The 21807-nt window shown below is 43.1% G+C and overlaps 2 protein-coding genes across 4 annotated transcripts; both read left to right on the forward strand.

Moving 5' to 3' along the window:
• Positions 1-1115: 1115 nt before the first annotated feature.
• Positions 1116-16260, forward strand: AdoR (Adenosine receptor). 2 transcript variants are annotated; one of them, XM_017182599.3, is made up of 5 exons: positions 1116-1541; positions 12365-13156; positions 14089-14300; positions 14365-14860; positions 14928-16260. In XM_017182599.3, exons 2-5 carry the CDS (start codon positions 12682-12684, stop codon positions 16058-16060), a joined length of 2316 nt encoding a protein of 771 aa, XP_017038088.1. In that variant the 5' UTR covers positions 1116-1541; positions 12365-12681; the 3' UTR covers positions 16061-16260. The 2 variants fall into 2 exon arrangements, with proteins under 2 accessions (XP_017038088.1, XP_017038089.1); XM_017182600.3 differs by having other exon boundaries at positions 14365-14854.
• Positions 16261-19991: 3731 nt separating this feature from the next.
• On the forward strand, positions 19992-21575 carry Tpi (triose phosphate isomerase). 2 transcript variants are annotated; one of them, XM_017182626.3, is made up of 3 exons: positions 19992-20297; positions 20464-21057; positions 21119-21575. In XM_017182626.3, exons 1-3 carry the CDS (start codon positions 20049-20051, stop codon positions 21323-21325), a joined length of 1050 nt encoding a protein of 349 aa, XP_017038115.1. In that variant the 5' UTR covers positions 19992-20048; the 3' UTR covers positions 21326-21575. The 2 variants fall into 2 exon arrangements, with proteins under 2 accessions (XP_017038115.1, XP_017038116.1); XM_017182627.3 differs by having other exon boundaries at positions 19995-20328.
• The last annotated feature ends 232 nt before the right edge of the window (positions 21576-21807 follow it).

A 21807-nucleotide genomic window follows, 5' to 3' on the forward strand; every position in this document is an offset into this window, starting at 1 on the left:
TGTCAATAAAGCGATATATTCCCGCCGATTCTGATGAGAGAGGCGGCAGGGGGGGCATTAATAACAATACTCGAACAATACGATCGCACTTCGCGGAACAGTAGCGAAGTGGCTGCGGCCACAATAACAATAATAACAACGGGCAATTAATATGCGGCAAACAAATTTGATGAACTGCTAACAAGCGGCCGCTGATGGAAGCCCAGGGATGCCGAGGGCGGGCCAGGGGGTTTATAGAGATGACAGACCATAAAGCAACAAAGTCGCACAAATTGATTTTTGGCCAAACGATTATTTTTTGGGGGTTGCGTGCTCTTGGGCACATCCGCCTGGAACTGCCTGAAGTGCCGTTCGCGTTCCCTTCACCACCCCGCCGATGCCAAGGATCAACCAGCTGGCCATCAATTTCAATGAATCGATTGATTGAGAGCATCGTCAATTCTTGCGGGCAGTCAAATTCATTTGTTGGTCAAAGAACCGAAAGTGCCCGGAAAATATTTATCACGCATTTCGGTTTACGTCTCAATTGTAGAGAAAGTTGGGTTGAGGAAAATAGAAACACTTGTAGAAGCTAGGTTTTTCAAGGGGTTCCTAATTTAAATTACTTTTAAAATGTAAATTTAAATTTGTATTTATTTATTTAATATATTTTTAAGCAACCAGACTTAAATTAAGTCACTAAATCAGTTTAGAGAACTTCTACAATTTTAAAATAAATATTTTTGATCAAATATAAATTTTATTATAATATTTCTATTAATTTCTCCCCCATTGTACATGTCCCTGGAATCCTACAGAAAATTTTACAGAGGTCAGAAACGGAAAAAAATAGAAGCACAATCTCGGCGGCGACCATAAGTCATAAGAATAAAAGCGGGCATATTTTATTTTAGCCATTTTATGATTATTTCCGGACGGAGAAGGGAAAGCCGTAGAACTGCCGGCCCAAAACTCACCACAATTCACCAGGCCTTTCCACCCACCACACTCAACAGGCGTCCGTGGTGGGAGGTTCGGGGGCTTGGCGACCCGAACCCAAAGACCCCGAGCCGAACCCGTAGGCGAAGCCGCCTTGCCTTGGTCCGTGCGAAGCGTTCGCGCATTTTGCCGTCGAGCGTTGGCCAGCTCGGTGGAATTCCGCACATCCGCAGATCCGCCCTCGAAATCGCAGACTCGAAACGGAATCGAAATCGAATCGAACATCGAATTTGAATTAAGTTTCTCCCTCGGGTGCCATACAAAAATTAATAAACAAATTAAAATCCAGTGCGAACCGATATGCGAGTGGAGTGCTAGTGTTGTGTGTGCTTTGTCTCAATGAAATGCCAAACTAAATAAAAAATAAATAAGAAATAAAAGTTTTCCATCCGCTCTTTTATGGCGAACCGAAAAAAGTGTCAATTTAATTAGCATCTCGGCGGTCGAAATAATTTGAAGAGATATCGGAGGCCGAACAGGTGATTGGAACCTCGGATTGGATTCGCAACTGCTACCTGTGGCTCCTCCTTCTCACACTCTCATCGATCCTCGTCCAATTCCAGGTAACTACATTGTGTGTTGGCCCAAACAATTTGCACTGTGCTCCGCTGGCCGCTCTAAATAATTAATTGTTTATGCCTAAATATTTATTTATGCGAACAACATATGCTAGACTCCCGAAAAAAAATCAATAAAATTCAGACTCTTATGTTTATGCTGACCGCAGAAATTAACTGAAAAGAAAACCATAAAATTTGGACCAACTAAATATTTGCCCTGTTGCCTTCCACCTGTTGCTCGTATCGCATGTCCTGCTGATTGGCTAATTGATGGCCAACACTTCCGCCTACCATTTGGCCATTTATCTAGTACAGCTATATACATCAGGCTGTATATTCCTAGTCACCCTTGACCCTGTCAGCGGGCTGTCCATTGAATCATCCTGAACAAACAAATTAGCGCAATGAGTGCATCAATAAACAAAGTTCACCTGTTGCCCTCCCACTGACTAATACCCCAAAATCCAAAAAAGACAACATTTTGAGAAACGTGCATCTTATAGTTTGCAGCCTCTGAATTATGGCTGATTTTATTTTGGAATAACCTGCGAAGCGAAACAAAAGAAAATAAAGCTAAATGAACCGAACCGAACCGAACTGAACTGAACAGAACCGAGCGAGTGAACATCAAAAGCGCTTGCTTTATCGCAACGGGGAGGTACTATACTATATGGTACTATATCTATCTATCTATCAGATGCACACGGCGCTTGTAACCGCAATTCGCATGGTCTCCTCAGCGATTCCCCCACGCCCTTCGCACTGCCGCGACCTCTGCCAGTCGCCGGTGCTCTTGATTGCGCCTTTGTGTATAAATTAATTAAATTAAAAGTTTCCGGTTAAGCCTCCAAATGCCGACAATTGCATTCGGAATGGCATAAGACACAATGCCCCCACAATGCTGAATGCACTTGAAGGAGCAGCCCCACGATAATCGCACCCCTTTCGAGAAACTTTCACTTGAATCTCAATTTGCAATAGTGCAAACAAGAGGCACGCATGTGTGTGATGCAAATATCGAGTGAATTTATTTATTATTAAATACAAACAGTATGCTGATATGTTCTCGGGGTTTCCCTGGTTTCAACAGGCTGTTTGATTGCGACGCGCCTTCCTTATCACAAAACTTAAGCTGGTCCAATGAACTGGCCTCATCAGCCACCAGGGAGGCAAATTACCCAGTTTCATTTCGATGAAGCGATAAATATTACAAGCACAATAATGCTGTTCAAAAATGGTAGTGCCCATTAGCTTTGTCATTTATTTAAATTGAATTCTGGGTGGTTAATGGAGGGTTAATGTTTGAACAGAGCCAAAATATTATAAATGTCTAATAAAAATTCATACAAATTAATATCTAAATCTAATAAAAATCTATATACATATCTAGTAATAATACAACACTGATAACTTTAATGATGGTTGGATCTGAATTTGTAATTAGCTTTTTGTTTATACAGAAGTTGTATATTGTTGATCAACTTTTACAGATTTTAATAAACATAATAATAATAATGGAATCAATAAGCGCCTTGAACATAAATAAACTCAAAATCTGACTTAAAATTCCCCTAGTAAACTCTGTAAAATTCTAAAAAAAAAACCAAACATTTCATTCCATTATTTAGCATGTATTTATTTATAAATTTCCATCTTGTAATATCCTGTACAACACAAATAACTTTCAGTGTAGCCAAGTGTATATTTCTGGCACGTTTCACTGGCCTTAGGCTCCCTGTGGCTCCCTCTATTTGACTCGCTACCTTTTCCCTGGACAACCCTTTATCCCGCTGGGAAACGTGTGCAGTGAGTCAAGAAAGTCATAGCCAGAGATAGATTCATTGGCCTCCTCTTAGTCCTCCTGCCTGGCACCGCCTGGCACCCCAATTGCTTCTATAAATATTCGGGGGACAGCAGCAGCCGCATCAATAAGCTCTCAGCACTTGCCAAAATCCAAAACCGCGACGCTGGCGATTTCCACACACAACAACACCGAGCAAAGTCAACAGGCCAAATCTGATTTCAATTCGATTATCCGAATTTAAAGTAAGTCACGCAGTGGCAAACACTCACCGATTTTAGCGGGATTATGTATATATATGAGCGTAAGTGGGTTGCGGCTGGGAATTAACATTCAATTAGAAGATAATCGCACGCTAATTCCCCCAGCAAACTGGGCCCGAAAGACGTGGCCCGAAAGTGTCGCAGATTTACGGATACACGGCCACGCCCCTAACGTTAAGAAAGCCTGTAACTCGTGTGTCCTTGAAAGTGCCTGCAGTTAATGTGCAGTCGACCTTCACGCCAACTAAAGACCAATTGTCAATATTTTGACAGGGCCCCATGTCAAAACGGGGTGTTGCGCCGCCGCCAGAGGGGGTGGCCAGAGGTGATGAATATGCTGGCGACATATTGCAAATCCCAGTGGATGAGTTCGACCCACGTGTGAGCGGACGGGCGGTGTTCGGGTGTGGGCGTGTCCCTCCTAATGTTGACATCACTTGGCCATTTAATGGCAGCCTTTATGGAGGGCTTTTACAACCTGATGATAAAACGTCCGAGTGATGTGAACTCAACTGAACCGGCGAGCAGTGAAGTGAAGCCAAGAGCCCTTGAGTGGACTCCAATTGGCGGCCAATTTAGCGCTTCTTGTGGAGACTTTAGTGGGTTCACTGAGGAAAATAAGAGAACTATAATAGTTGAAGGAGTTGTAAGTTGGGGATATATTAAAAGAGATACCCAAGAACAAATATATTATTTTTAAAAGCTATAAAATATTTGTTTCTTAGTATCTTCTTGTTTTGTTGTATATTAAATTTATATTAAATATTAAATTTCATTTTTCTTAAAATTTCTCTCTGTGCCCTCGCATTATTATTCGATGCTCCACACCCATGTCCTTTCATCCGGCAATCGCCATCGCATTGTCCTCGTATGGTTCCCCAGTCATATTGTTGTAACCCCTCAATTACATTTATCCTGCCATGAATTGACGAAGGATTCGTGCAACAGTTGCGGGGCTATTGGATAAATGAAAACGAAACCCAGGGACCTCCCCCGGTTGCTGGAAACATATTCCAATTGCATTAAATTTGCATTGATCAGAGGACGTCGTCCTTTTTCATTTGCCAGAGCGAATAAACTTTAATATTGCATTCACAGTTTTCCCCGAGTTGGATTAGTTCTTTTCGAAGTGGATCAGAGTGGATTGTGCCCCCCTTCCGCATCGGCCATTCGCTGCTTCATCCTCCCCAAAATAAGAAATTATTATAAGTATATTTCAGAATTTTACATAATACCAAAATAGAACCGAGTGTCGAGGCATGATTCAGGGCCAGCACGTGATGAGAGAGGGAATCAGGGGAAAAGGCAGAGGTGACGATGGAACTAGGAATGACAAAATAATATTGTATGGATGGAGAGTGAGAAATTTTGATATAAAAATTGATGGAAACTGAGAGAAATTGTATTTTTTGTTATTATTTTGATTAATTTAAGATTTATTTAAAATCAATAAAGGTAAATTGTGTATTTTATACATCTTTATTCGTTTTAGAAAATTACATATTAAATATTAATATTTTCATTATCAAATATATACATTTTTAGCCTTATATTTGACATATCTTAGACCAACGAAATTCTTACTTTTTCAATACGAACTAACTTAAAGATTTTTTAAAATATTCCCTCATCCCTAGTTTGTTCTGTGCAAATATTACACTCGAAAGTCACCATGAAAATTCACATTAATTGCGGCTCGGATTCAGGTTCAGTCAGCTGGTCAGATATGGCATTTGTCTGCCTGCATAATTAACAAGTTGAGGCGCTCACTCTGCATTAATTATGCTCGAATTGAATTTGGCGAGGAGAGCATATACACACACACACACACAGTCGTTGCAAGTGATAATTCCCCCTTTTGGCACCCTGAAGCGCCCCGGGAGACCGGTATATTCTCTGTTGATTTATGCCATTAGACTCCCAGGCAGCAAAGATCTGCCTCTAATTGATGACTCAAGTTGAATCCAACCAGACCAAGTAATGTTTTTCTGTTAAATTTGTTTTTATACAAACACTCAGCTAAAGTGGGATAGCAGATGCATATTTTAAATTGTTTTGCTATCGTAAAAATCAAATTAGAGTTCTATTTATTATGGAGATTATTTCGTACAAAAATAAGAGCCTCAGCAACAAGTGTGATTATGACGAAATATTTATATTTGAGCTATGAAATACATTCCTATATTTGTGCCAGAACCAATCTATCCAATAATATCCCATTATCCCATTGATCACATCTCCATCCGGTGGCTGGTTGGGTAGCTTTAGCCATGGCCATGGCCTACCTGCTCAGTTGCACGTCGGCACGCGACAATCCTTTCGGCCAACGTCACATTCCACCAAAAACGGTCGAATGCCAATGGAAAGCAAATCGGAACGCAATAAATTTTTATAACTGCGCATCCCTAAACGACAAAAACGTTGTTGTTAATGCCTTTTCGGTGAACGGTTCGGTGGACAGAAGCTGAGATCGTTTAAATGCAAATGCCCCTGACATTAAAAAGTATTCTTAATGGCGCTCGCCGGGAGGTGGCACGCAGCCTGCATTAATTTACTTGTGCAACTTTGTGGTATGGCCCGTGGACAATGCGAATCACATCCGCCGGAAATGAGCAACTTCTGTCCGAGGTGGCTAAGCCGGCTTCGAGTTGCTCCCGACCAAAGTTATTAAGTTTCAACAAAGTGCGGGAAGTTGTTGTTTCGAGTTCCTCTTTCAGGCTCTCTATCGGGATAATGGATGGCCCCGATGGTCACGTCCCCGGGCACTCCTAATGAACAGCTCCACACATCATTAGCGGCGGCCTACGGCCAGCGAGCGGCTCCTCCTGTGACTCCGGTTACAGGCCATTGAGAATGGGGGGGTAGCCAGTAGGAGGTCAGCGTTTTCGGGCAGTGTAATTAAATTTAACTGCCGGCCATGATGGAGACAAAAAACTTTCCAGCAAAGCTGACAAGTGGCTGAAAGAACTACGTTCCAGGATTCAGGATCCTTCCAACCTTGGCAAGGATAATGCGCCATTAACACCCATGCGAATGCCTTACCGACTCGGTCTCCCATGACACTCAACCCGCTCCGGGGTAACCCCTTTCAATGGCATTCGGAATGCAGAGCTGACAGGACATAAGCTTCCGAGCATAGAGACAGGTACACTCACAAAATTAATGACCTTAAAGATAAGAAAATGTAACAAACTTATGAGAATTAAATTTAGAAAGTAGAAAACTACATTTAACTAAAGAAAATTAACCATTTTGTAGGACATACTTAAGGCTTTAGAGATTCCTAGTTTCTAATTATTTTAAATAGTTCTGTTGTAATTCTAAAACTTCCCCAAAACAACGCTTATTCAAGTGTAGACCTGACTGCTGCGCAAATCCTCTTGAGGTTCGTGGGGTCAGGAGGTCGAAGCGAAACGGACAACTGGCCAGGACCAGTCAGCCGGCAATTGTAACGAGCTGCGTGTCATTGCGCCAAAATCAACAGAAATGCAAACGACGAAACGATGTGTGCTGTCGCCCGTCGCCACATACATATACACGAGAATGTGGACGGGGGTGGATGCTGTCCATGTCCATGTCCACCCCTGAGAAAAATAAAAGAGGGTCACCGCCTCGCGTCCTGGCCTGTTGACAATGAAATGCCAATCTGCCAAGCTTTGGGAAGCGCGGGAGTGGCCAGGACTGGTGTAGAACAAGCAAACATCAATAGAATCTTTATTGGGTCCATAAATATTTGTTCTCCACCTCTGGGGAGCCGGCCTCTTGTTCAACTCGTTTTTTTGCAGATTTTCACCCTTTAAAGCGGCATTATGCAAAGCCATGGATTTCCCTTCATTCTTCGACTTTTGTCCTTGGCAGCGGACGTCTTAAGCCGCTTTAAAACTTTGGCCACTCCGCTGGGAGAGCGGGCATCTGATGGATGCGACTGCTGACTCTTTGTGACTCTTCAAGCGTAAGCCGAATTCAATCAGAGGACCTCTTAATAGGCCACCAGCAAGGCAGGCAAAGCAAACAAGCCATTTCCATTGCCGAAAAGGCAAAGCGGAATGGGGTGGCGACTGGCTTTTCGGGGTAGCTCCTTTATGGTTTCCACTGAAATAGAAAATTAAATTAAGATGGCAGCTGGCGCTGGGTAGGAGGGGCAGCATCTGGGGAATACGGGGCGTATGAAATATTACGCATACGCAGCATGGCACGGCCATGATTACTATAATGCCTAGTATTGTGAAATATATGTCGAAATGGAAATGGAGGCCAGAGCTGTGGCTCCAGCTTGATTGATTCGACTGTCCACTGTCCCCAGTCCCCGGATGAGAAATAATTGGGAGACAGCCTGGGACCTGGCCCCGAAAAAATGCCTCGAAAACAAGGCACACAGATAACAAACTCATAACATTTAATTACGCACAATTTACTCATATGTTTACACCTCCCAAAAAAAAAGCCTAGATAAGCGTTTGGTCAAAGCTGATCTCGCAGTTCTAGCTGCTTCGTTAGCGATTGCTCACCTGGCAGGTGCAGGGGCAGAAGGCAGGGCACTATAACTATTGCTGTCACTGTGACTGTCATTGTGATTGGTGTTTGTCACTGGGAAATGTGGTAGCCGCCGGACTTTACTCGTGTCGCTGCCATATAACTCTTAGGCCGATTGGCGATTGTCAACTGTCGAATTGGGAGTCATCCTGCCGCCCAACTTCTCCTCGCACAGTGGGTTAAAAAGATATATTATAAATATAATAAGATACTAAACAACAAAAATTTAACTAAGAAATTTTATCTACAAGATATTTACCTATTGTTTCAATCATGTTTCCTAAGCCTTGGCACATATATTTAACAAATAATTATTATTGCGCCACTGTGACCCATACTGACTGGTGATTATTCACCCGGGACTTTTGCTAGTCCAGCGTATTTACTTGTATCTGCCAGACCGCCACCCGTCCCCTCTTGGCTCCTTTTAACAGAGTTATCTATCAACGTGCCAGCGCCTGACATGGGAACCTCGTCACTTGTTCAAGGGAGACAATGTAGGACCTGTCCGCTGGGTAAAACTATAACTATTACTCAGCCACTATTGAGCTATTTCAAGAAGTCAAGTTAATACACAGGAAATCGTATTGCAAAGATCCCGCTTAACGATTTCCGATACGTATTTCAATAGCTGATGCAATGGAAAGAGCCTGCACGTGATGCCAACGTGCCTTGTGAAATGGTAATGCAATCCTCGCCAGAATCGGGCAATCGAACAGGGCAGTAATGCCCCGGAATCCGATATTGGCCATCCTGATAAGCTACCTGTGACGCGTGAGGACTTGAGCTATTTATTGTTTGATTCCAGCGACTGTAGATATCGGTAGGATATATTTATATTTAGCTTTATGTCGGGCAGTTTCATTCACAACTGGATAGAGGTGGTTTTTGTTGATTTCCCAGTTGAGGTTTTTATATAATATTAAGTCTAATCACTTCATGATGTACCAAGAGATGTATCCATTAATCGAATCGATTGTTTATTGCCATTCTAGCTGACTCCTCTGATGAATTTGCCTCCATTTAGAAGGATTCTCAATTACGCCAGATCCATGCAAAGTGCAATGAAACCAGCAAGAAGTTTTCCCCAATTAATTTGCCGGCTTTCAAAGGCAGAAAAGAATGGCGTATCATTGTAGGGACTGTGTGCATCTCTAGCTCCTCGTTTTGCCGTAATTAAACGTGTGAAGCGAAGCCGGATGACCACGCACAAAAAACGCAACGAAGACAAATGGCCTGAGGGAAAAAATACATAAAGAATAAAGTGGAGAGCCCGCTTAAAGTTCAGGCAGCCGCAGGAAGATTTAGTTTTTGCCTCATTCCGGATACATTTGAATCCGAGCCAGCAGCAGCAGCTGGAGAACGTGTTTACTGCCAGTTCACAGCTATCGGCAACTCAACTTTTTCAGAGCATGCACGGAGTCTGGGTTCTTGGTCCTTGGACCTAGTGTTCCTTATCACCGCCGTCATTTTTCAGCACCCTCGCACAGATAGCGTCGTGTAATAGAAACGCACTTTATCTGCTGGCAAGCAGCTCAAATAGCACTCACACTGCAAACAAATAGCACTGAGTTCATAGATTAAAATATATAATTATTAAAAAAGTTTACTTAATAAAATAGGATGACTTACAAGCTAATAAATATCTTTAAAAAGTAGTCTAGAGTAACTTAATTAATTAATTACTGAGATTTTGTTTTAACAAATTAGTTTCTTCAAATATTTTTCTTAGTGTTTAAGCAAAAAAGAGGGGAAAAAACCAAACGCGTGCAGTGCCGATGCATCCAGCTGGAAACTCTTTTCTGGCTGTTATTCCTTGGCCAAGGCCAGCAATGTGGCCAATTCGATGGCGACATGGTAATAAACTTAATGCCAACTGATTTTGACAGCCCTTGTACACACTGGCTGTAGAGGGAGAGATAGGATTAGGCAGCGTAAAAGCCTGGCTTTGGGGAAAACTCTTTCTCATAACCTTCTTTCCCTGAGCCTGACAAATGCGCGAAAAGTTTGAACACTTCTTTTTTTTTTGAGGACGACGGGGCGTATGAGTTATGTGATCTGCAAAGGAGCACGGGGATTGGGATTGCCTTGAACTGGAGCAAGCTGCTTATGCTTGGGCTACTTAAATCTACCATCGATTGCGATTCCCAGTCACGTATGCCATAACTTGTCCTAGAGAGCGATTCAAATTATGAACGCGTTAGAGCCTCAGTCGTGGCTCGTGATTGAGCTACGGCTTGTCATTGGCAGCGTGTCATAATGAATTCGCCAAATGAATTCGAAGCAACTATAGATACACTGGAAGAAATGGGGTTAATAAAGCACAGAGTTGTTTGTAGAATTAAATAGAATTTTAGGTATAAAGTAAATACAAGTAAATAACCGCTTAAACCTATAAATATATTTACAAATATTTATATATTTCTTTTCTAAGTGTTTTCTAACTTTATAAACATATTTTTTCTCTGTGCATCCCATAAGATGGTAGGTGTCAGGTGCATTGACCAGTAGTCTCTTGTTCTCTCCTTTTGTTTTCTTGGGGACAACACTTTGGAATTGGCCTCACGCAGCCCTTGGCCACGATCACTAATTGCGTTTGCCAAATTAATTAAATCGGGCAATCGTTGAGCCATTTGTTGATTGAGTTTTTAACTGAAATGGGGGAATGGAAGTGGGAATGGAATTGGAATTGGAAATGGAAATGCAAATGTCGCTTTCGCTGCCTGTTGCGCCCCTTGCGATTGAATTAATTAGGCAAAAGGCAATTAAGCGAATCGACCAGCTCCTGGTGAATGTCGACCCGCGACCCAGCACGCGATTTCAGTCCTCCGGGAGACACCTCCCCTCACTGCCTCTTTCTCTTTCTCTCTCCCGCAACTCCTTTTTTTATATACATAAATTCCATTGCCAATAAGTTGGGCAATAAGTGGGTGTCTCCCATAAGGGCTGGCTAAATAACGGCGTTAATTCGTCAAGCCCTTTCCCCCACTCGAGCTTAACTACCGGGGCGCACTAAGTGCTCTCCGTTGATGAAGTACAATAACCACCCACCCTATTAACCGCCCCATCCCTGGCCGCTGCCTTTCACTTTTCCACTTTTCACTTGATGAATCGCAAGGTGGTTAGCTTGTAAGCTGGGAAAAGTGGCAAAGTAGCGGCAGCTAGGCAAGGTGGGCCAATTAAATGGAAAACGTTTTCATGTCCCGCGAATTGTTGTCGTGGCTTGATGGATGCACTCTTGCCGCCAAAACACTCGATTGAGCAGTCAGCCAGTCAGTTCTCCCTGCATCGCCCTGCTTCATAGCCCATTTCCCATTACCCATTTTCCATTTTCCGATCCAACTTCTGGCTCTGAATGACGGCTTCCGGCTGGCAACCGCGAGTGCCCAGCGAGCCATTCACACGCTCTTTTGATATCTCGCCGCGACTTCCTGCAGGACAAATCCCAGAGCCTGCCTCAGGCACCTCGCTCTCCGCTCGAGTTTGGTGCAAACAACAGATATCCTTTAGACAATGCACTGGAATTAATTGCTGTATCTATCAAAAACAAAGTCAAAACTTTCTACAAACTGAAAGAAATTATTTATAAATTTTAAGAATGCTAGGAAAAATATCTTTCCTCTTGGGAAAAATGTTAAATGTTTCTTAAACTATTTTCTAGTTTAAATTGCTTCAAAATTTTGTTCCCAGTGCAGGATGTTCTCTTATTTATGGAACGTCTGTTTCTGTGTTGTTCTCTCTTTCATTTTTGCTACATTTTTATTATGTTCCGCAGCACAGACGTTCGATTGTCTGGCAATTGATTGCGTTGCTGGCTGGACTTGTTTGCCTTTAGAGCTTGGTATTTGCTGTCAATCTGATAACTGCGTTTACCCGTGGAGTTGTGGGTATAGATACCCATACCCATCACCATAAACCCTTGGATGTTGTAACATTTTTCAATGTAATCCTTGAGCATTCTCGAAGAGACCTCTACAATTGATAGGCCACACACACGGAATAATAGACTCGAGGACACTCTCCGATTATCTAGGGTACAACATAGTTGGGTTAGTGGCTTTTTTGTTGTTTCGCCGCCTTATCGATATCGATGTATATTTTGGCAAATATTTATCAATTTATTACACTAAAAAATTGCTACAATTAAGCGAGTGTGTGTTGTTGTGTGTGTGACAAACGTGCCGAACGATGATTAAGTTTTCCCTTTTATTTATATACGCTTTTTCCAGCTAAATACAACACGCTGCCCATGTGACAACAATAAATACAGGAACAGAGAGAGAGTACAGAAAGCACACAGCAAAACAGAGAAAGCGAAAGCGAAGCGGCTGAAGGAGCGACCGCAGGGCGGTGGACATGGCGTATACGCAATGTGTTATTACTATCGCTGCTACTGCCACGGCCACCTCGAGTCAATTAAGAAATTCACACGCCAGCGGACACTGTAATTGAAACCCGCAACCGTCCATACCCACCTCTTCTCCACTATATTTTGCTACCCTAGAATACTCGATTGCAGAGGTTATCCTCTGAAGTACCTCCGAAAATGTCCGCCTTTCGCTACTTCTCCATCACGGACTTTACGTTCAATGGACCACTGCCGCCGCTGCACGCCGCCGCCACCGCGAGCCGGGAGGCCAAGGAGTCGGACAGCCCCAGCTCCGAGCTGAATATACCCTACACCGTCTTCGAGGTCCTTGTGGCCATTGTTAGTATCATTGGCAACGTTCTGGTGATCATCGTCTTCCGGCGCGAGCGGAAACTGCGACGGCGCACCAACTACTATATCGTGTCGCTGGCCATGGCCGACTTTCTGGTGGGCAGCCTGGGCATACCCTTCGCCATCCTGGCCTCACTGGGGCTGCCGCGGAACCTGCACGCCTGCCTCTTCACCTGCTCGCTGCTGGTGGTTCTGTGCACCATCTCCATCTTCTGTCTGGTGGCCGTCTCCGTGGACCGATACTGGGCCATTTTGTATCCGATGGCTTACTCCAGGAATGTGAGGACACGCACGGCAATAGGTGAGTGTGGGAGTTAAGGGAGATTCTGGGGCGTGAGGATCGCTTTTAAAGGTTTGAAAAATAAAGAAAAGGGAGGCTCAAAGTTGGTTCTTTGCACAATAAACCTCCTTGGCCATGTATTTCCTCTTTTGTCGGGATATTGTCAAAGTATTCAGGCCTTTTGCTGTCCATTGTTTTGCATTTCGCCATTGTTGCTGAGCTGCTAATGACTCTGGATGGCTAATATACGGCACATTGTTTCTTGCTCGCTTCTATTGGCCATGTTTGAGTTGTGGCTTGGCCAAGACAAAGGCCTGCAATTGAACAGATGGCAGCTATAGTAAGCTGGCCGAGAAATAGTCCATAAAAAAGCCCTTTAATATTTTAAATACAAAAGAATCATTTAGAAGAACAGAATGTATCACAGAAATTAAAGTTAAAAGTAATTATGATAAAGCTAAAATTATAAATTTATAAACTTGAAAATGATTTCAGTTTTTAATTACTTTACTTCTTCAAGCTATTAATAACTATATCGCTTTCTCTAAGTTTTTTTCTTAAGGAATCATTACTTTATATGTATATTTATGTAATTCTTTAGAACTAAATTATATTAAGATGCAGTTCAATAACCCTTAAAGGTTACAAATTATAGTTCCCCCGCGATTTGTAGCATTTCAGAGAAGTATTAGTAGCACAAATATGCTTCCAACTGCTGCTTCAGACCATGAGTGATTAAGAGACACATTATGTCCGTCATTTGCTACCCAGTTCCCTTTTGGCTTCGGTTCAATAAAAGTTAAGTTAGAGCTCAGCGAAGGAGAGGGATTGCTGCAATCTGCTCATATGACGTCCAGGGGAAGCTCCTTTACTCCCTTTTGACAGGCTTCGGTCAGTTGGTGGCCTCCGATGAACCCTTGTCCTTCATCTCTCTCTCTCTCTCCTCGTTGCAGTCATCATCTCGATGTGCTGGGTGGCCGGGACGATAGTAGGCTTCCTGCCCCTCTTCGGCTGGCATGCCAATGTGGGAGACAACCAGGAGTGTCTGTTTGTTGAGGTGATGGACTACGACTACCTCGTCTTTCTATACTTTGCCACGATCATCACTCCGGCGCTCCTGATGCTGGCCTTTTACACGCACATTTACAGGGTCATTATCAAGCAGGTGAGTCTTGGGTATGCCTCAAAAGAGCTACATATATTATATATCTTTCCTCTTTCTTCTCTAGGTCCGTCAGATCGTGACCATGAACCCCGCCTCGGATCTCAGTCGTCGCTCCTCGGCGGCGGCCGTACAGGTGACCACTGCAGGTAGGGGCGGCCATGCGGGCACAATGCTTCGAGTGTTGGGTGCTGCCAGAAAGCGGGACGTAAAGGCCACCCAGAACCTGTCCATCATTGTGCTGTTCTTTATGATCTGCTGGATACCGCTGTATACGATCAACTGCATCAAAGCCTTCTGTCCGCAATGCTACGTGCACCCAAAGCTAACTCTGTTCTGCATCATCCTTACGCATCTAAACTCGGCGGTGAATCCGGTTCTGTATGCCTATCACCTGAAGGATTTTAGGGCGGCTCTTAAGAACCTTCTGCTGCGGATGATGGGCGTGGATATCGACCAGCAGGCGGAGGCCATACACCGCTTTTCAATGGCCAGCCAGCACCGCCTGCAGTCCATGGACTCCAATATGCGCTCCACGCAGCCGCGCCTCTATGTGGGTGAGTGTGAGTGCGCGTTGTCCTGCTGGATGCTCTGCCAGTCTCTCTAATTTGGTTTTCCATACCCTTGCAGATTCACCCATCTGGCTGAGGCAGCAGCAGGAGGCGCTCAAGAACTCGCAGCTCCTGCCCAAGTGCGGTGTCGTCTCTCCGTGTTTTAATAACATCAACCAAACGGTGGCCGCTGTGGCCTCAGTGACCACGGAAATCGAGCGGGAGATGTGGAACATTGTGGAGGCCTCCAGTGGCGCCGAGGTGGGCGAGACCAGCTATGAGTTTCCCTCGCCAGCTCCCGTCTCGCAGCGCAGCAGCAGCTCTACGGCCCCGCCGGCTCCTACTCCTGCTCCCCCCTCTGGTCATCCTGTGAAGCCCTCTATTCCGTCCGCCTCGTATGACAACCATAACTATAGCTTCAGCCAGGATGAGGAGGAGAACGATGACGACGATGACGATCTGGAATTCGAGGATGTCTTTGTGCCAGCCAGCTCTGTTCCTAATCCCCCACAAACTGGCATCGATCCCGTAGAGCTGCGTCGCTCCTTGGCCTTGGTGATGCGAGAGAAACTACGCTCAGATGACACGGACTCCCGAATGCCAGAGAGAAGTCTGCAAGAGCTGTCCACTGAAACGGAGACCAGGGATAGACCCCTTTCCATCCAGACCTCACCTACGAATGGTCCCCTACCGGCTTTGCTAAGGGCCAAGCTCTTCGCCGGCAACTCCAATAGCGCCCACTGCCTGCCGGCAGCCTCCAGTCCTGCCGCCCAGGAAGGTGCGGGAGTCTTTGTCATAGACAGCGAGGCGAATCCTGGAGCCCAAACTGGTCACAAGCCCAAGTACCGCAAAGGCACGGCCATGACGAGGAGCTGCCTGAAGAAGAGCAGGTCGTGTAACTGCAATGCCAGTACTCCGGGGGCCAAGGGATCTGGAAGCAATCCCAGCGAGCAGCGGGAACAGCACCATCACCATCATCCGCCTCCTCCTCCGCCGGAGAACTTTTTCAGTCCTCTGCGATCGGTGGGCACCTTCATGCAGCATTCCAACCTGTTCCACTTTCTCCAGCCACACGCCCACACACGGGCTGCCTCATCCACGGCCTCCTCCTCGGCCTCCACACCCACACCCTCTCCGCCGCCCGCTGTCCAGGAGGAGTCGGTGCTGACCACCTCCTCGCCATCCCTGCTGGCGACCAGAGCAGAAAGTTGACCTCCAATTGAGGAGGTGGAGGAGGACACTCACCAGGTGGAGAAGGAGACGGGTCAGGACAAGAAAGGATGAGGAAATACTCGCAAGTCAAAGCTTTTACGTTAAGTACTTCCCAGCTCTCATTAGCTCTCTCTGTCGAATTAGGTAAACAGTTGTCAAATTCCATCGGATCTAGATCAATTAGTTGGGTAGTAACACACACAAAAACACACATTCTATCAAGGAAGTCACGGAAATCGCTGAGGATTTTAAAAACACCTGATATGGTGCTAGTAAATTTGTAACAAAATCATTTTATTAGACATTCTTTTGAGTGTTTTTAAACCCTTTACGATTTCTGCTACGCTTTTCCCTTACATGTGTTGAGATTAGAAGTTACGAGCATTTATTTTGGCGTTTCTATGGTGTAGTTAATTATATTATATGTACATAATGTTTAATGTTGTTAGAGTACCTTAGTGCGTACTGTATGTGCTGTTACTGTTACTGTGTGCCGTACATATGTTTATGTCTGCTTATGTATACCTGAACGTCTGTGAAAAGCAAGTTAAGCCATGCGACATGAATTTCATATGAAGTTAAATAAAGCGATTAAACAAGAATGTAAACAAAAAGGAAAAAGAAATTGTTTGATTTGTTCTAATGATATAAAGGGGATGAGGGTTTAGTATTTGTAATTACAATTATGGGACATTGTTTATAAAGAAATAATGTACATAACTCTATATCATACCCTAATATACGACGTTTTCATAAGTTATGGCTTTTCAAGGATGTCTTATAAGAGTCTAGACTTTAAAAATGATTTGTTTTAATAAGGTAAAATAGGTAATTTAACACTTAACCAAAAAGGAAACTAACTTCGGGACGTCGAAACTTGTATACCCTTACAATTTGCCATGTCAAAAATCAAACATAACTAAGCCAAAAATGCATTAATTTCGATTCGGAAAGCTGTTCTGAGTTAGTTTCTATAAGGTTAATAAATCTGCATTCTTAATTCAGAGTTTTTTTAAATTTAATTTTTGGTCAATTTTTTAGAATTTTAATGATGGTACCCCTTATCAAATTTTGGAAAAATGGTCCAATTTTTTTCTTCCCAACATGTCTAGAAAGATTTGCCTGTTGATGCTGATCAATAATATATATGGTTTATGGGGTTGGAAATGATTGCTTCACTTAATAAAATCAATTTCCTTTCAAGAAGACCGGAAATATTAAATATTTTTAAACGGATAATTTCCATATTTTTTATGATCATTTTGGGTAAAATCAAAGTTTAAAAATATCATAACTAAGCCAAAATAGCATCAAAAATCAATTCTGTAAGCATTTCTATGCTAGTTTTTTCTAGCTTAAGAAATCTGCATATTAAACTTTAAATTAAAAAAAATTGAATTTTTGGTCGATATTTGAGAATTTTAATGATGGTACCCCTTATCAAATTTTGGAAAAATGGGTCAAATTTTTTTTTCTTCCCAACATGTCTAGAAAGATTTGCCTGTTGATGCTGATCAATAATATATATGGTTTATGGGGTTGGAAATGACTCCTTCACTGACTAAAATCATTATACCCTTCAACTAGACCGGAAATATTTAATTCTTTCTGGGTATTTATCTATATTTTTATACCATAATTTTTTGATAAATCAAAGTTTAAAAAACCAAAACTAAATTTAAAAAACCTCAAATTCAATTCAGAAAGCTTTCTTAGTTCGTTTTTTTGAAGGTACGCCGAAGTTTGTATACCCTTGCAGATATTATTTTATTACATTTTAACTATACTTATTAATTCATGAAAATCGGACAACTATATCATATAGGTGTCATATAAACGATCGATAGATGTAGAGAAAATGTAAAGCTGGGAATGCAAAACTGTAACTGTCAAACTGTAAACATAATAAGTATAGGTAAAATGTAATGAAATAATATCTGCAAGGGTATACAAACTTCGGCGTGCCGAAGTTAGCTTCCTTTCTTGTTTTTATTTAAAGCTGAAATAAATAATAAACCTTAAAATGAGGAGGATGCGGTTTTTTTTTGGGTGGGATAATTTAAACAGGCTCAATAGAAGGGCTTCCTTGCGGTGGAAAATTAAAGAAGAAACATCAAAGCAAAATAGCTAGATGAGCATCATTGACAGTTGGTGAGATGCCATTTTGTCCCATTAATGCAATGTAGCTAGATGAGCATCACTGACAGTTAATGAGAAATAAATTCAAATAATGCAAAATAGCTAGATGAGCATCACTGGCAGCTAGTGAGATGCAATTTTCTACCAATAATGCAAAAAATAGCTAGATGAGCATCACTGATGCACATGAGCATCACTGCCATTAAGCCCAACTTTATTGCCCCCCAATATTGAAATATAGCCAGATGAGCATCACTGATGGAAGTGAGCATCACTGATGGAAGTGAGCATCACTGATGGAAGTGAGCATCACTGATGGAAGCGAGCATCACTGATGGAAGTGAGCATCACTGATGGAAGTGAGCATCACTGATGGAAGTGAGCATCCCTGATGAAAGTGAGCATCACTGATGGAAGTGAGCAAAAATTTCCATTCAATTTGGCCGTTTCCCAAACTGGGGTAACAGGCGAACAGAAACCAGCAGCAAGCAACTGAAAAATGGTATAAACTGTTATAAAAACTTTTGGGCAAAAATAATAATTGGTATAAACTGTTATATTTCATTTTATGCATTTATACCTATTTGTTGCCGACAACAACAGCTTATGGCAACAACATCCTTTTTACAACAACATCCCTACAGCAGCCCATACAAATTTCCGAACATTTCCATGCAAATTGCCCGTTTCCCAAATTGGGGTAACAGGCGAACAGAAACCAGCAGCAAGCAACTGAAAACTGGTATAAACTGTTATAAAAACTTTGGGCCACGAAAAACGTGCCAGTGTGACCATATTGTAAATTTTGTCCAAGTTTCAAACCATTTCGGAGCCGGCGCACGTTAGCGGAGACTCAAACCTTTTGAATCCAAATTTAGGATTTATTTTACAACTGCACCTGGGCACACTGAAACTGATCGTCGTTAAATTCAATTTCAAATTTGGCAGTTAAATTCAAATTCAAATTTGGCAGTTAAAATATTCAAAAAAATTTTAAAAAATCTTAAAAAAAACTTAAATAAATATAAAAAATCTGAAAAAAGTGTTAAAAATTCAGAAAAAAATGTTAAAAATTTAGAAAAATTTTAAAAATTTAGAAAAATTGTAAAACATCCGAAAAAAATGTTTAAAATTCAGAAAATAATTTAGATTTTGCTTTTAAAATAATTAGATTTCTCCCCAAACGATCGCAAATAAATGCCGCCTTTACCAAAAAAATTGCACATTGATTTCACCATCTTTAATTGATTCATATTTGTGTGTTCTATCAATTACATTTACATATTTAAATTGCATTTATAAATATTTTAATTGTCTACGCCTGCTGCAGGCTTTCATGTAGCCCGGAGCCAAGATCCAATCACCGTCCTCTACTGCCATCCGGTTGAGATCTGTCCAGCCATCTGCTCGCTCCTCCAGCTTCATCTCTAAATCCTAAAATCCTAAAATTATATAAAATTACGTTATAGGGTGGGAAAGGTCTCCATCACTTTCTTTCTTTTCAATATTAATTATAATACCTCTAGATTATTTTTGTATTTTCTAATTGTATTTTATTATTATTTTCCTTAAATTATTAAATGTATCTAAGAGATACAAAAAAGTATCTTTTATAGTATCTTTACTTTTTTGCAAAGGGGTGGCAAGCCTGCTTCGCCAAAAAAGCTCTTCCAAAGCTTACTGGAAGCAACGACAAAACCTCTCCATTGAGAACCACCCCCACCGGGTTCAAGCATCGACTGAAATACATTTTTGAAAATCCTAGCAAGCCGCTTATATAATGTTACTTTTAATGCCAACCGAATATACTTGGGAATGCTCAGGTAGATATCGGGAATTGTGAAATGCGATGCATTCAAAACTGGTACCCAAAGTCTACATTCAGAGTGTCCGTTGCATCCCAACCCATTACCACAGTCATTACCATTACCATTACTTCCTACGCTCGTGCAGCATGGACGCGAACCAACCGTCCGTGAGCGGTGTGACGGCGGACGTGCTGAAGGCCGTCGTTTCGCAAGCTCTGCTGGGCAAGTTCACAGCTGTTTTCCCAAAGCTCTTCAAGTGCCAGTGGAAGACGTACGAAGGTCAGAAGAAGGTTAGTACATCATCAGCAGACGGACTTCGAGGTGGGTGTGTGCCGGGCCGTGCCTGGCCGGGATTTCAGGGGACTTTCTGGCCCAAAGTTGGCTGCGAGTCTCCAGTCATTCGTAGCCCAACAGTTCCAGACCCAAACTCACTTTCATCCGTATCTTCTCCGGCAGTTCTTTGCCAATTTCAGCACCGAAAACATCATCACCGCCAGCAACAGCAACAACATGAGTGGCCGCAAATTCTGTGTGGGAGGCAACTGGAAGATGAACGGCGACCAGAAGTCCATTGCCGACATCTGCAAGACCCTGTCGGGAGCCGCCCTGGACCCCAACACCGAGGTGGTCATCGGCTGCCCGTCCATCTACCTGATGTACGCCCGCAATCTGCTGCCCTGCGAGCTGGGTCTGGCTGGCCAGAATGCCTACAAGGTGGCCAAGGGTGCCTTCACCGGCGAGATTTCGCCCGCCATGTTGAAGGACATCGGTGCCGATTGGGTCATCCTCGGCCACTCGGAGCGTCGCGCCATCTTCAAGGAGTCGGACGAGCTGATTGCCGAGAAGGCTGAGCATGCCCTGGCCGAGGGACTCAAGGTGATTGCCTGCATTGGCGAGACCCTGCAGGAGCGTGAGGCTGGCAAGACCAACGAGGTGGTGGCCCGCCAGATGTGCGCCTATGCCCAGAAGATCAAGGACTGGAAGAACGTGGTGGTGGCCTACGAGCCCGTCTGGGCCATTGGCACTGGCAAGACCGCCACTCCCGATCAGGTAGGTTTATAGACCTCCTCTTTGCTTCCCTTACTTACTTATTAATCTCTTCTTTTTCCAGGCCCAAGAGGTTCATGCCTTCCTGCGCCAGTGGCTGATTGACAACATCTCCAAGGAGGTCTCCGCCAGCCTGCGCATCCAGTATGGTGGCTCTGTGACCGCTGCCAATGCCAAGGAGCTGGCCAAGAAGCCCGACATTGATGGCTTCCTTGTGGGCGGTGCCTCCCTGAAGCCCGAATTTGTGGACATTATCAATGCCAGGCAATAAGCGCGAACTTCGATCTCCGATGAGCCACCGAACGCAGCTGGAAAGGATCTGAAATTAGGAGTCCTTTCGTAAATAGCATTACGCACACACCTCAACGCCACCAGGAGTGCAGTTCAAAATCCCTAGTTACCTTTGCGAGAAAAAAAGCTACACTTACATCCCTGTTGTTAAACGTATAGTCGTATATTGTGTACATCTTAAATTATTCTGGCAATAATTACACGCTACTCATTTACTCATAGACCAAAAATTTAAACCAAGAATTTTATTCTCTCGAGAATTATGTATGTTTTTGCTGAAGCTATTTATAGTGAAAGTGGCGGGTATATAGACAAGTGTCACCTGTGTGGACCTTAAACGGGGCTCGGCTATTACTTAATTTCTGATAACAAGTATTGATAATCGCAATCAAAACATACTGACCTCTTGAGCTGTAGAGGGTTTCAGAGAGAGGCAAGACTATATAGAAAGGCCTGAAGTAC

This window comes from Drosophila kikkawai, chromosome 3R, assembly GCF_030179895.1.
Source record: "Drosophila kikkawai strain 14028-0561.14 chromosome 3R, DkikHiC1v2, whole genome shotgun sequence".
NCBI lineage: Eukaryota > Metazoa > Arthropoda > Insecta > Diptera > Drosophilidae > Drosophila > Drosophila kikkawai.

Excerpts from the sequence above, each read along its gene's own strand:
- AdoR (XM_017182599.3), top strand. The coding sequence starts at position 12,682 with ATGTCCGCCTTTCGCTACTTCTCCATCACGGACTTTACGTTCAATGGA. Across the intron at positions 14,301-14,364 it reads ACAGGGTCATTATCAAGCAG|GTCCGTCAGATCGTGACCAT; the intron begins GTGAGTCTTGGG and ends TTTCTTCTCTAG. Across the intron at positions 14,861-14,927 it reads GCGCCTCTATGTGGGTGAGT|ATTCACCCATCTGGCTGAGG; the intron begins GTGAGTGCGCGT and ends ATACCCTTGCAG.
- Tpi (XM_017182626.3), top strand. The coding sequence starts at position 20,049 with ATGCATTCAAAACTGGTACCCAAAGTCTACATTCAGAGTGTCCGTTGC. Across the intron at positions 20,298-20,463 it reads CGTACGAAGGTCAGAAGAAG|TTCTTTGCCAATTTCAGCAC; the intron begins GTTAGTACATCA and ends CTTCTCCGGCAG. Across the intron at positions 21,058-21,118 it reads AGACCGCCACTCCCGATCAG|GCCCAAGAGGTTCATGCCTT; the intron begins GTAGGTTTATAG and ends TTCTTTTTCCAG.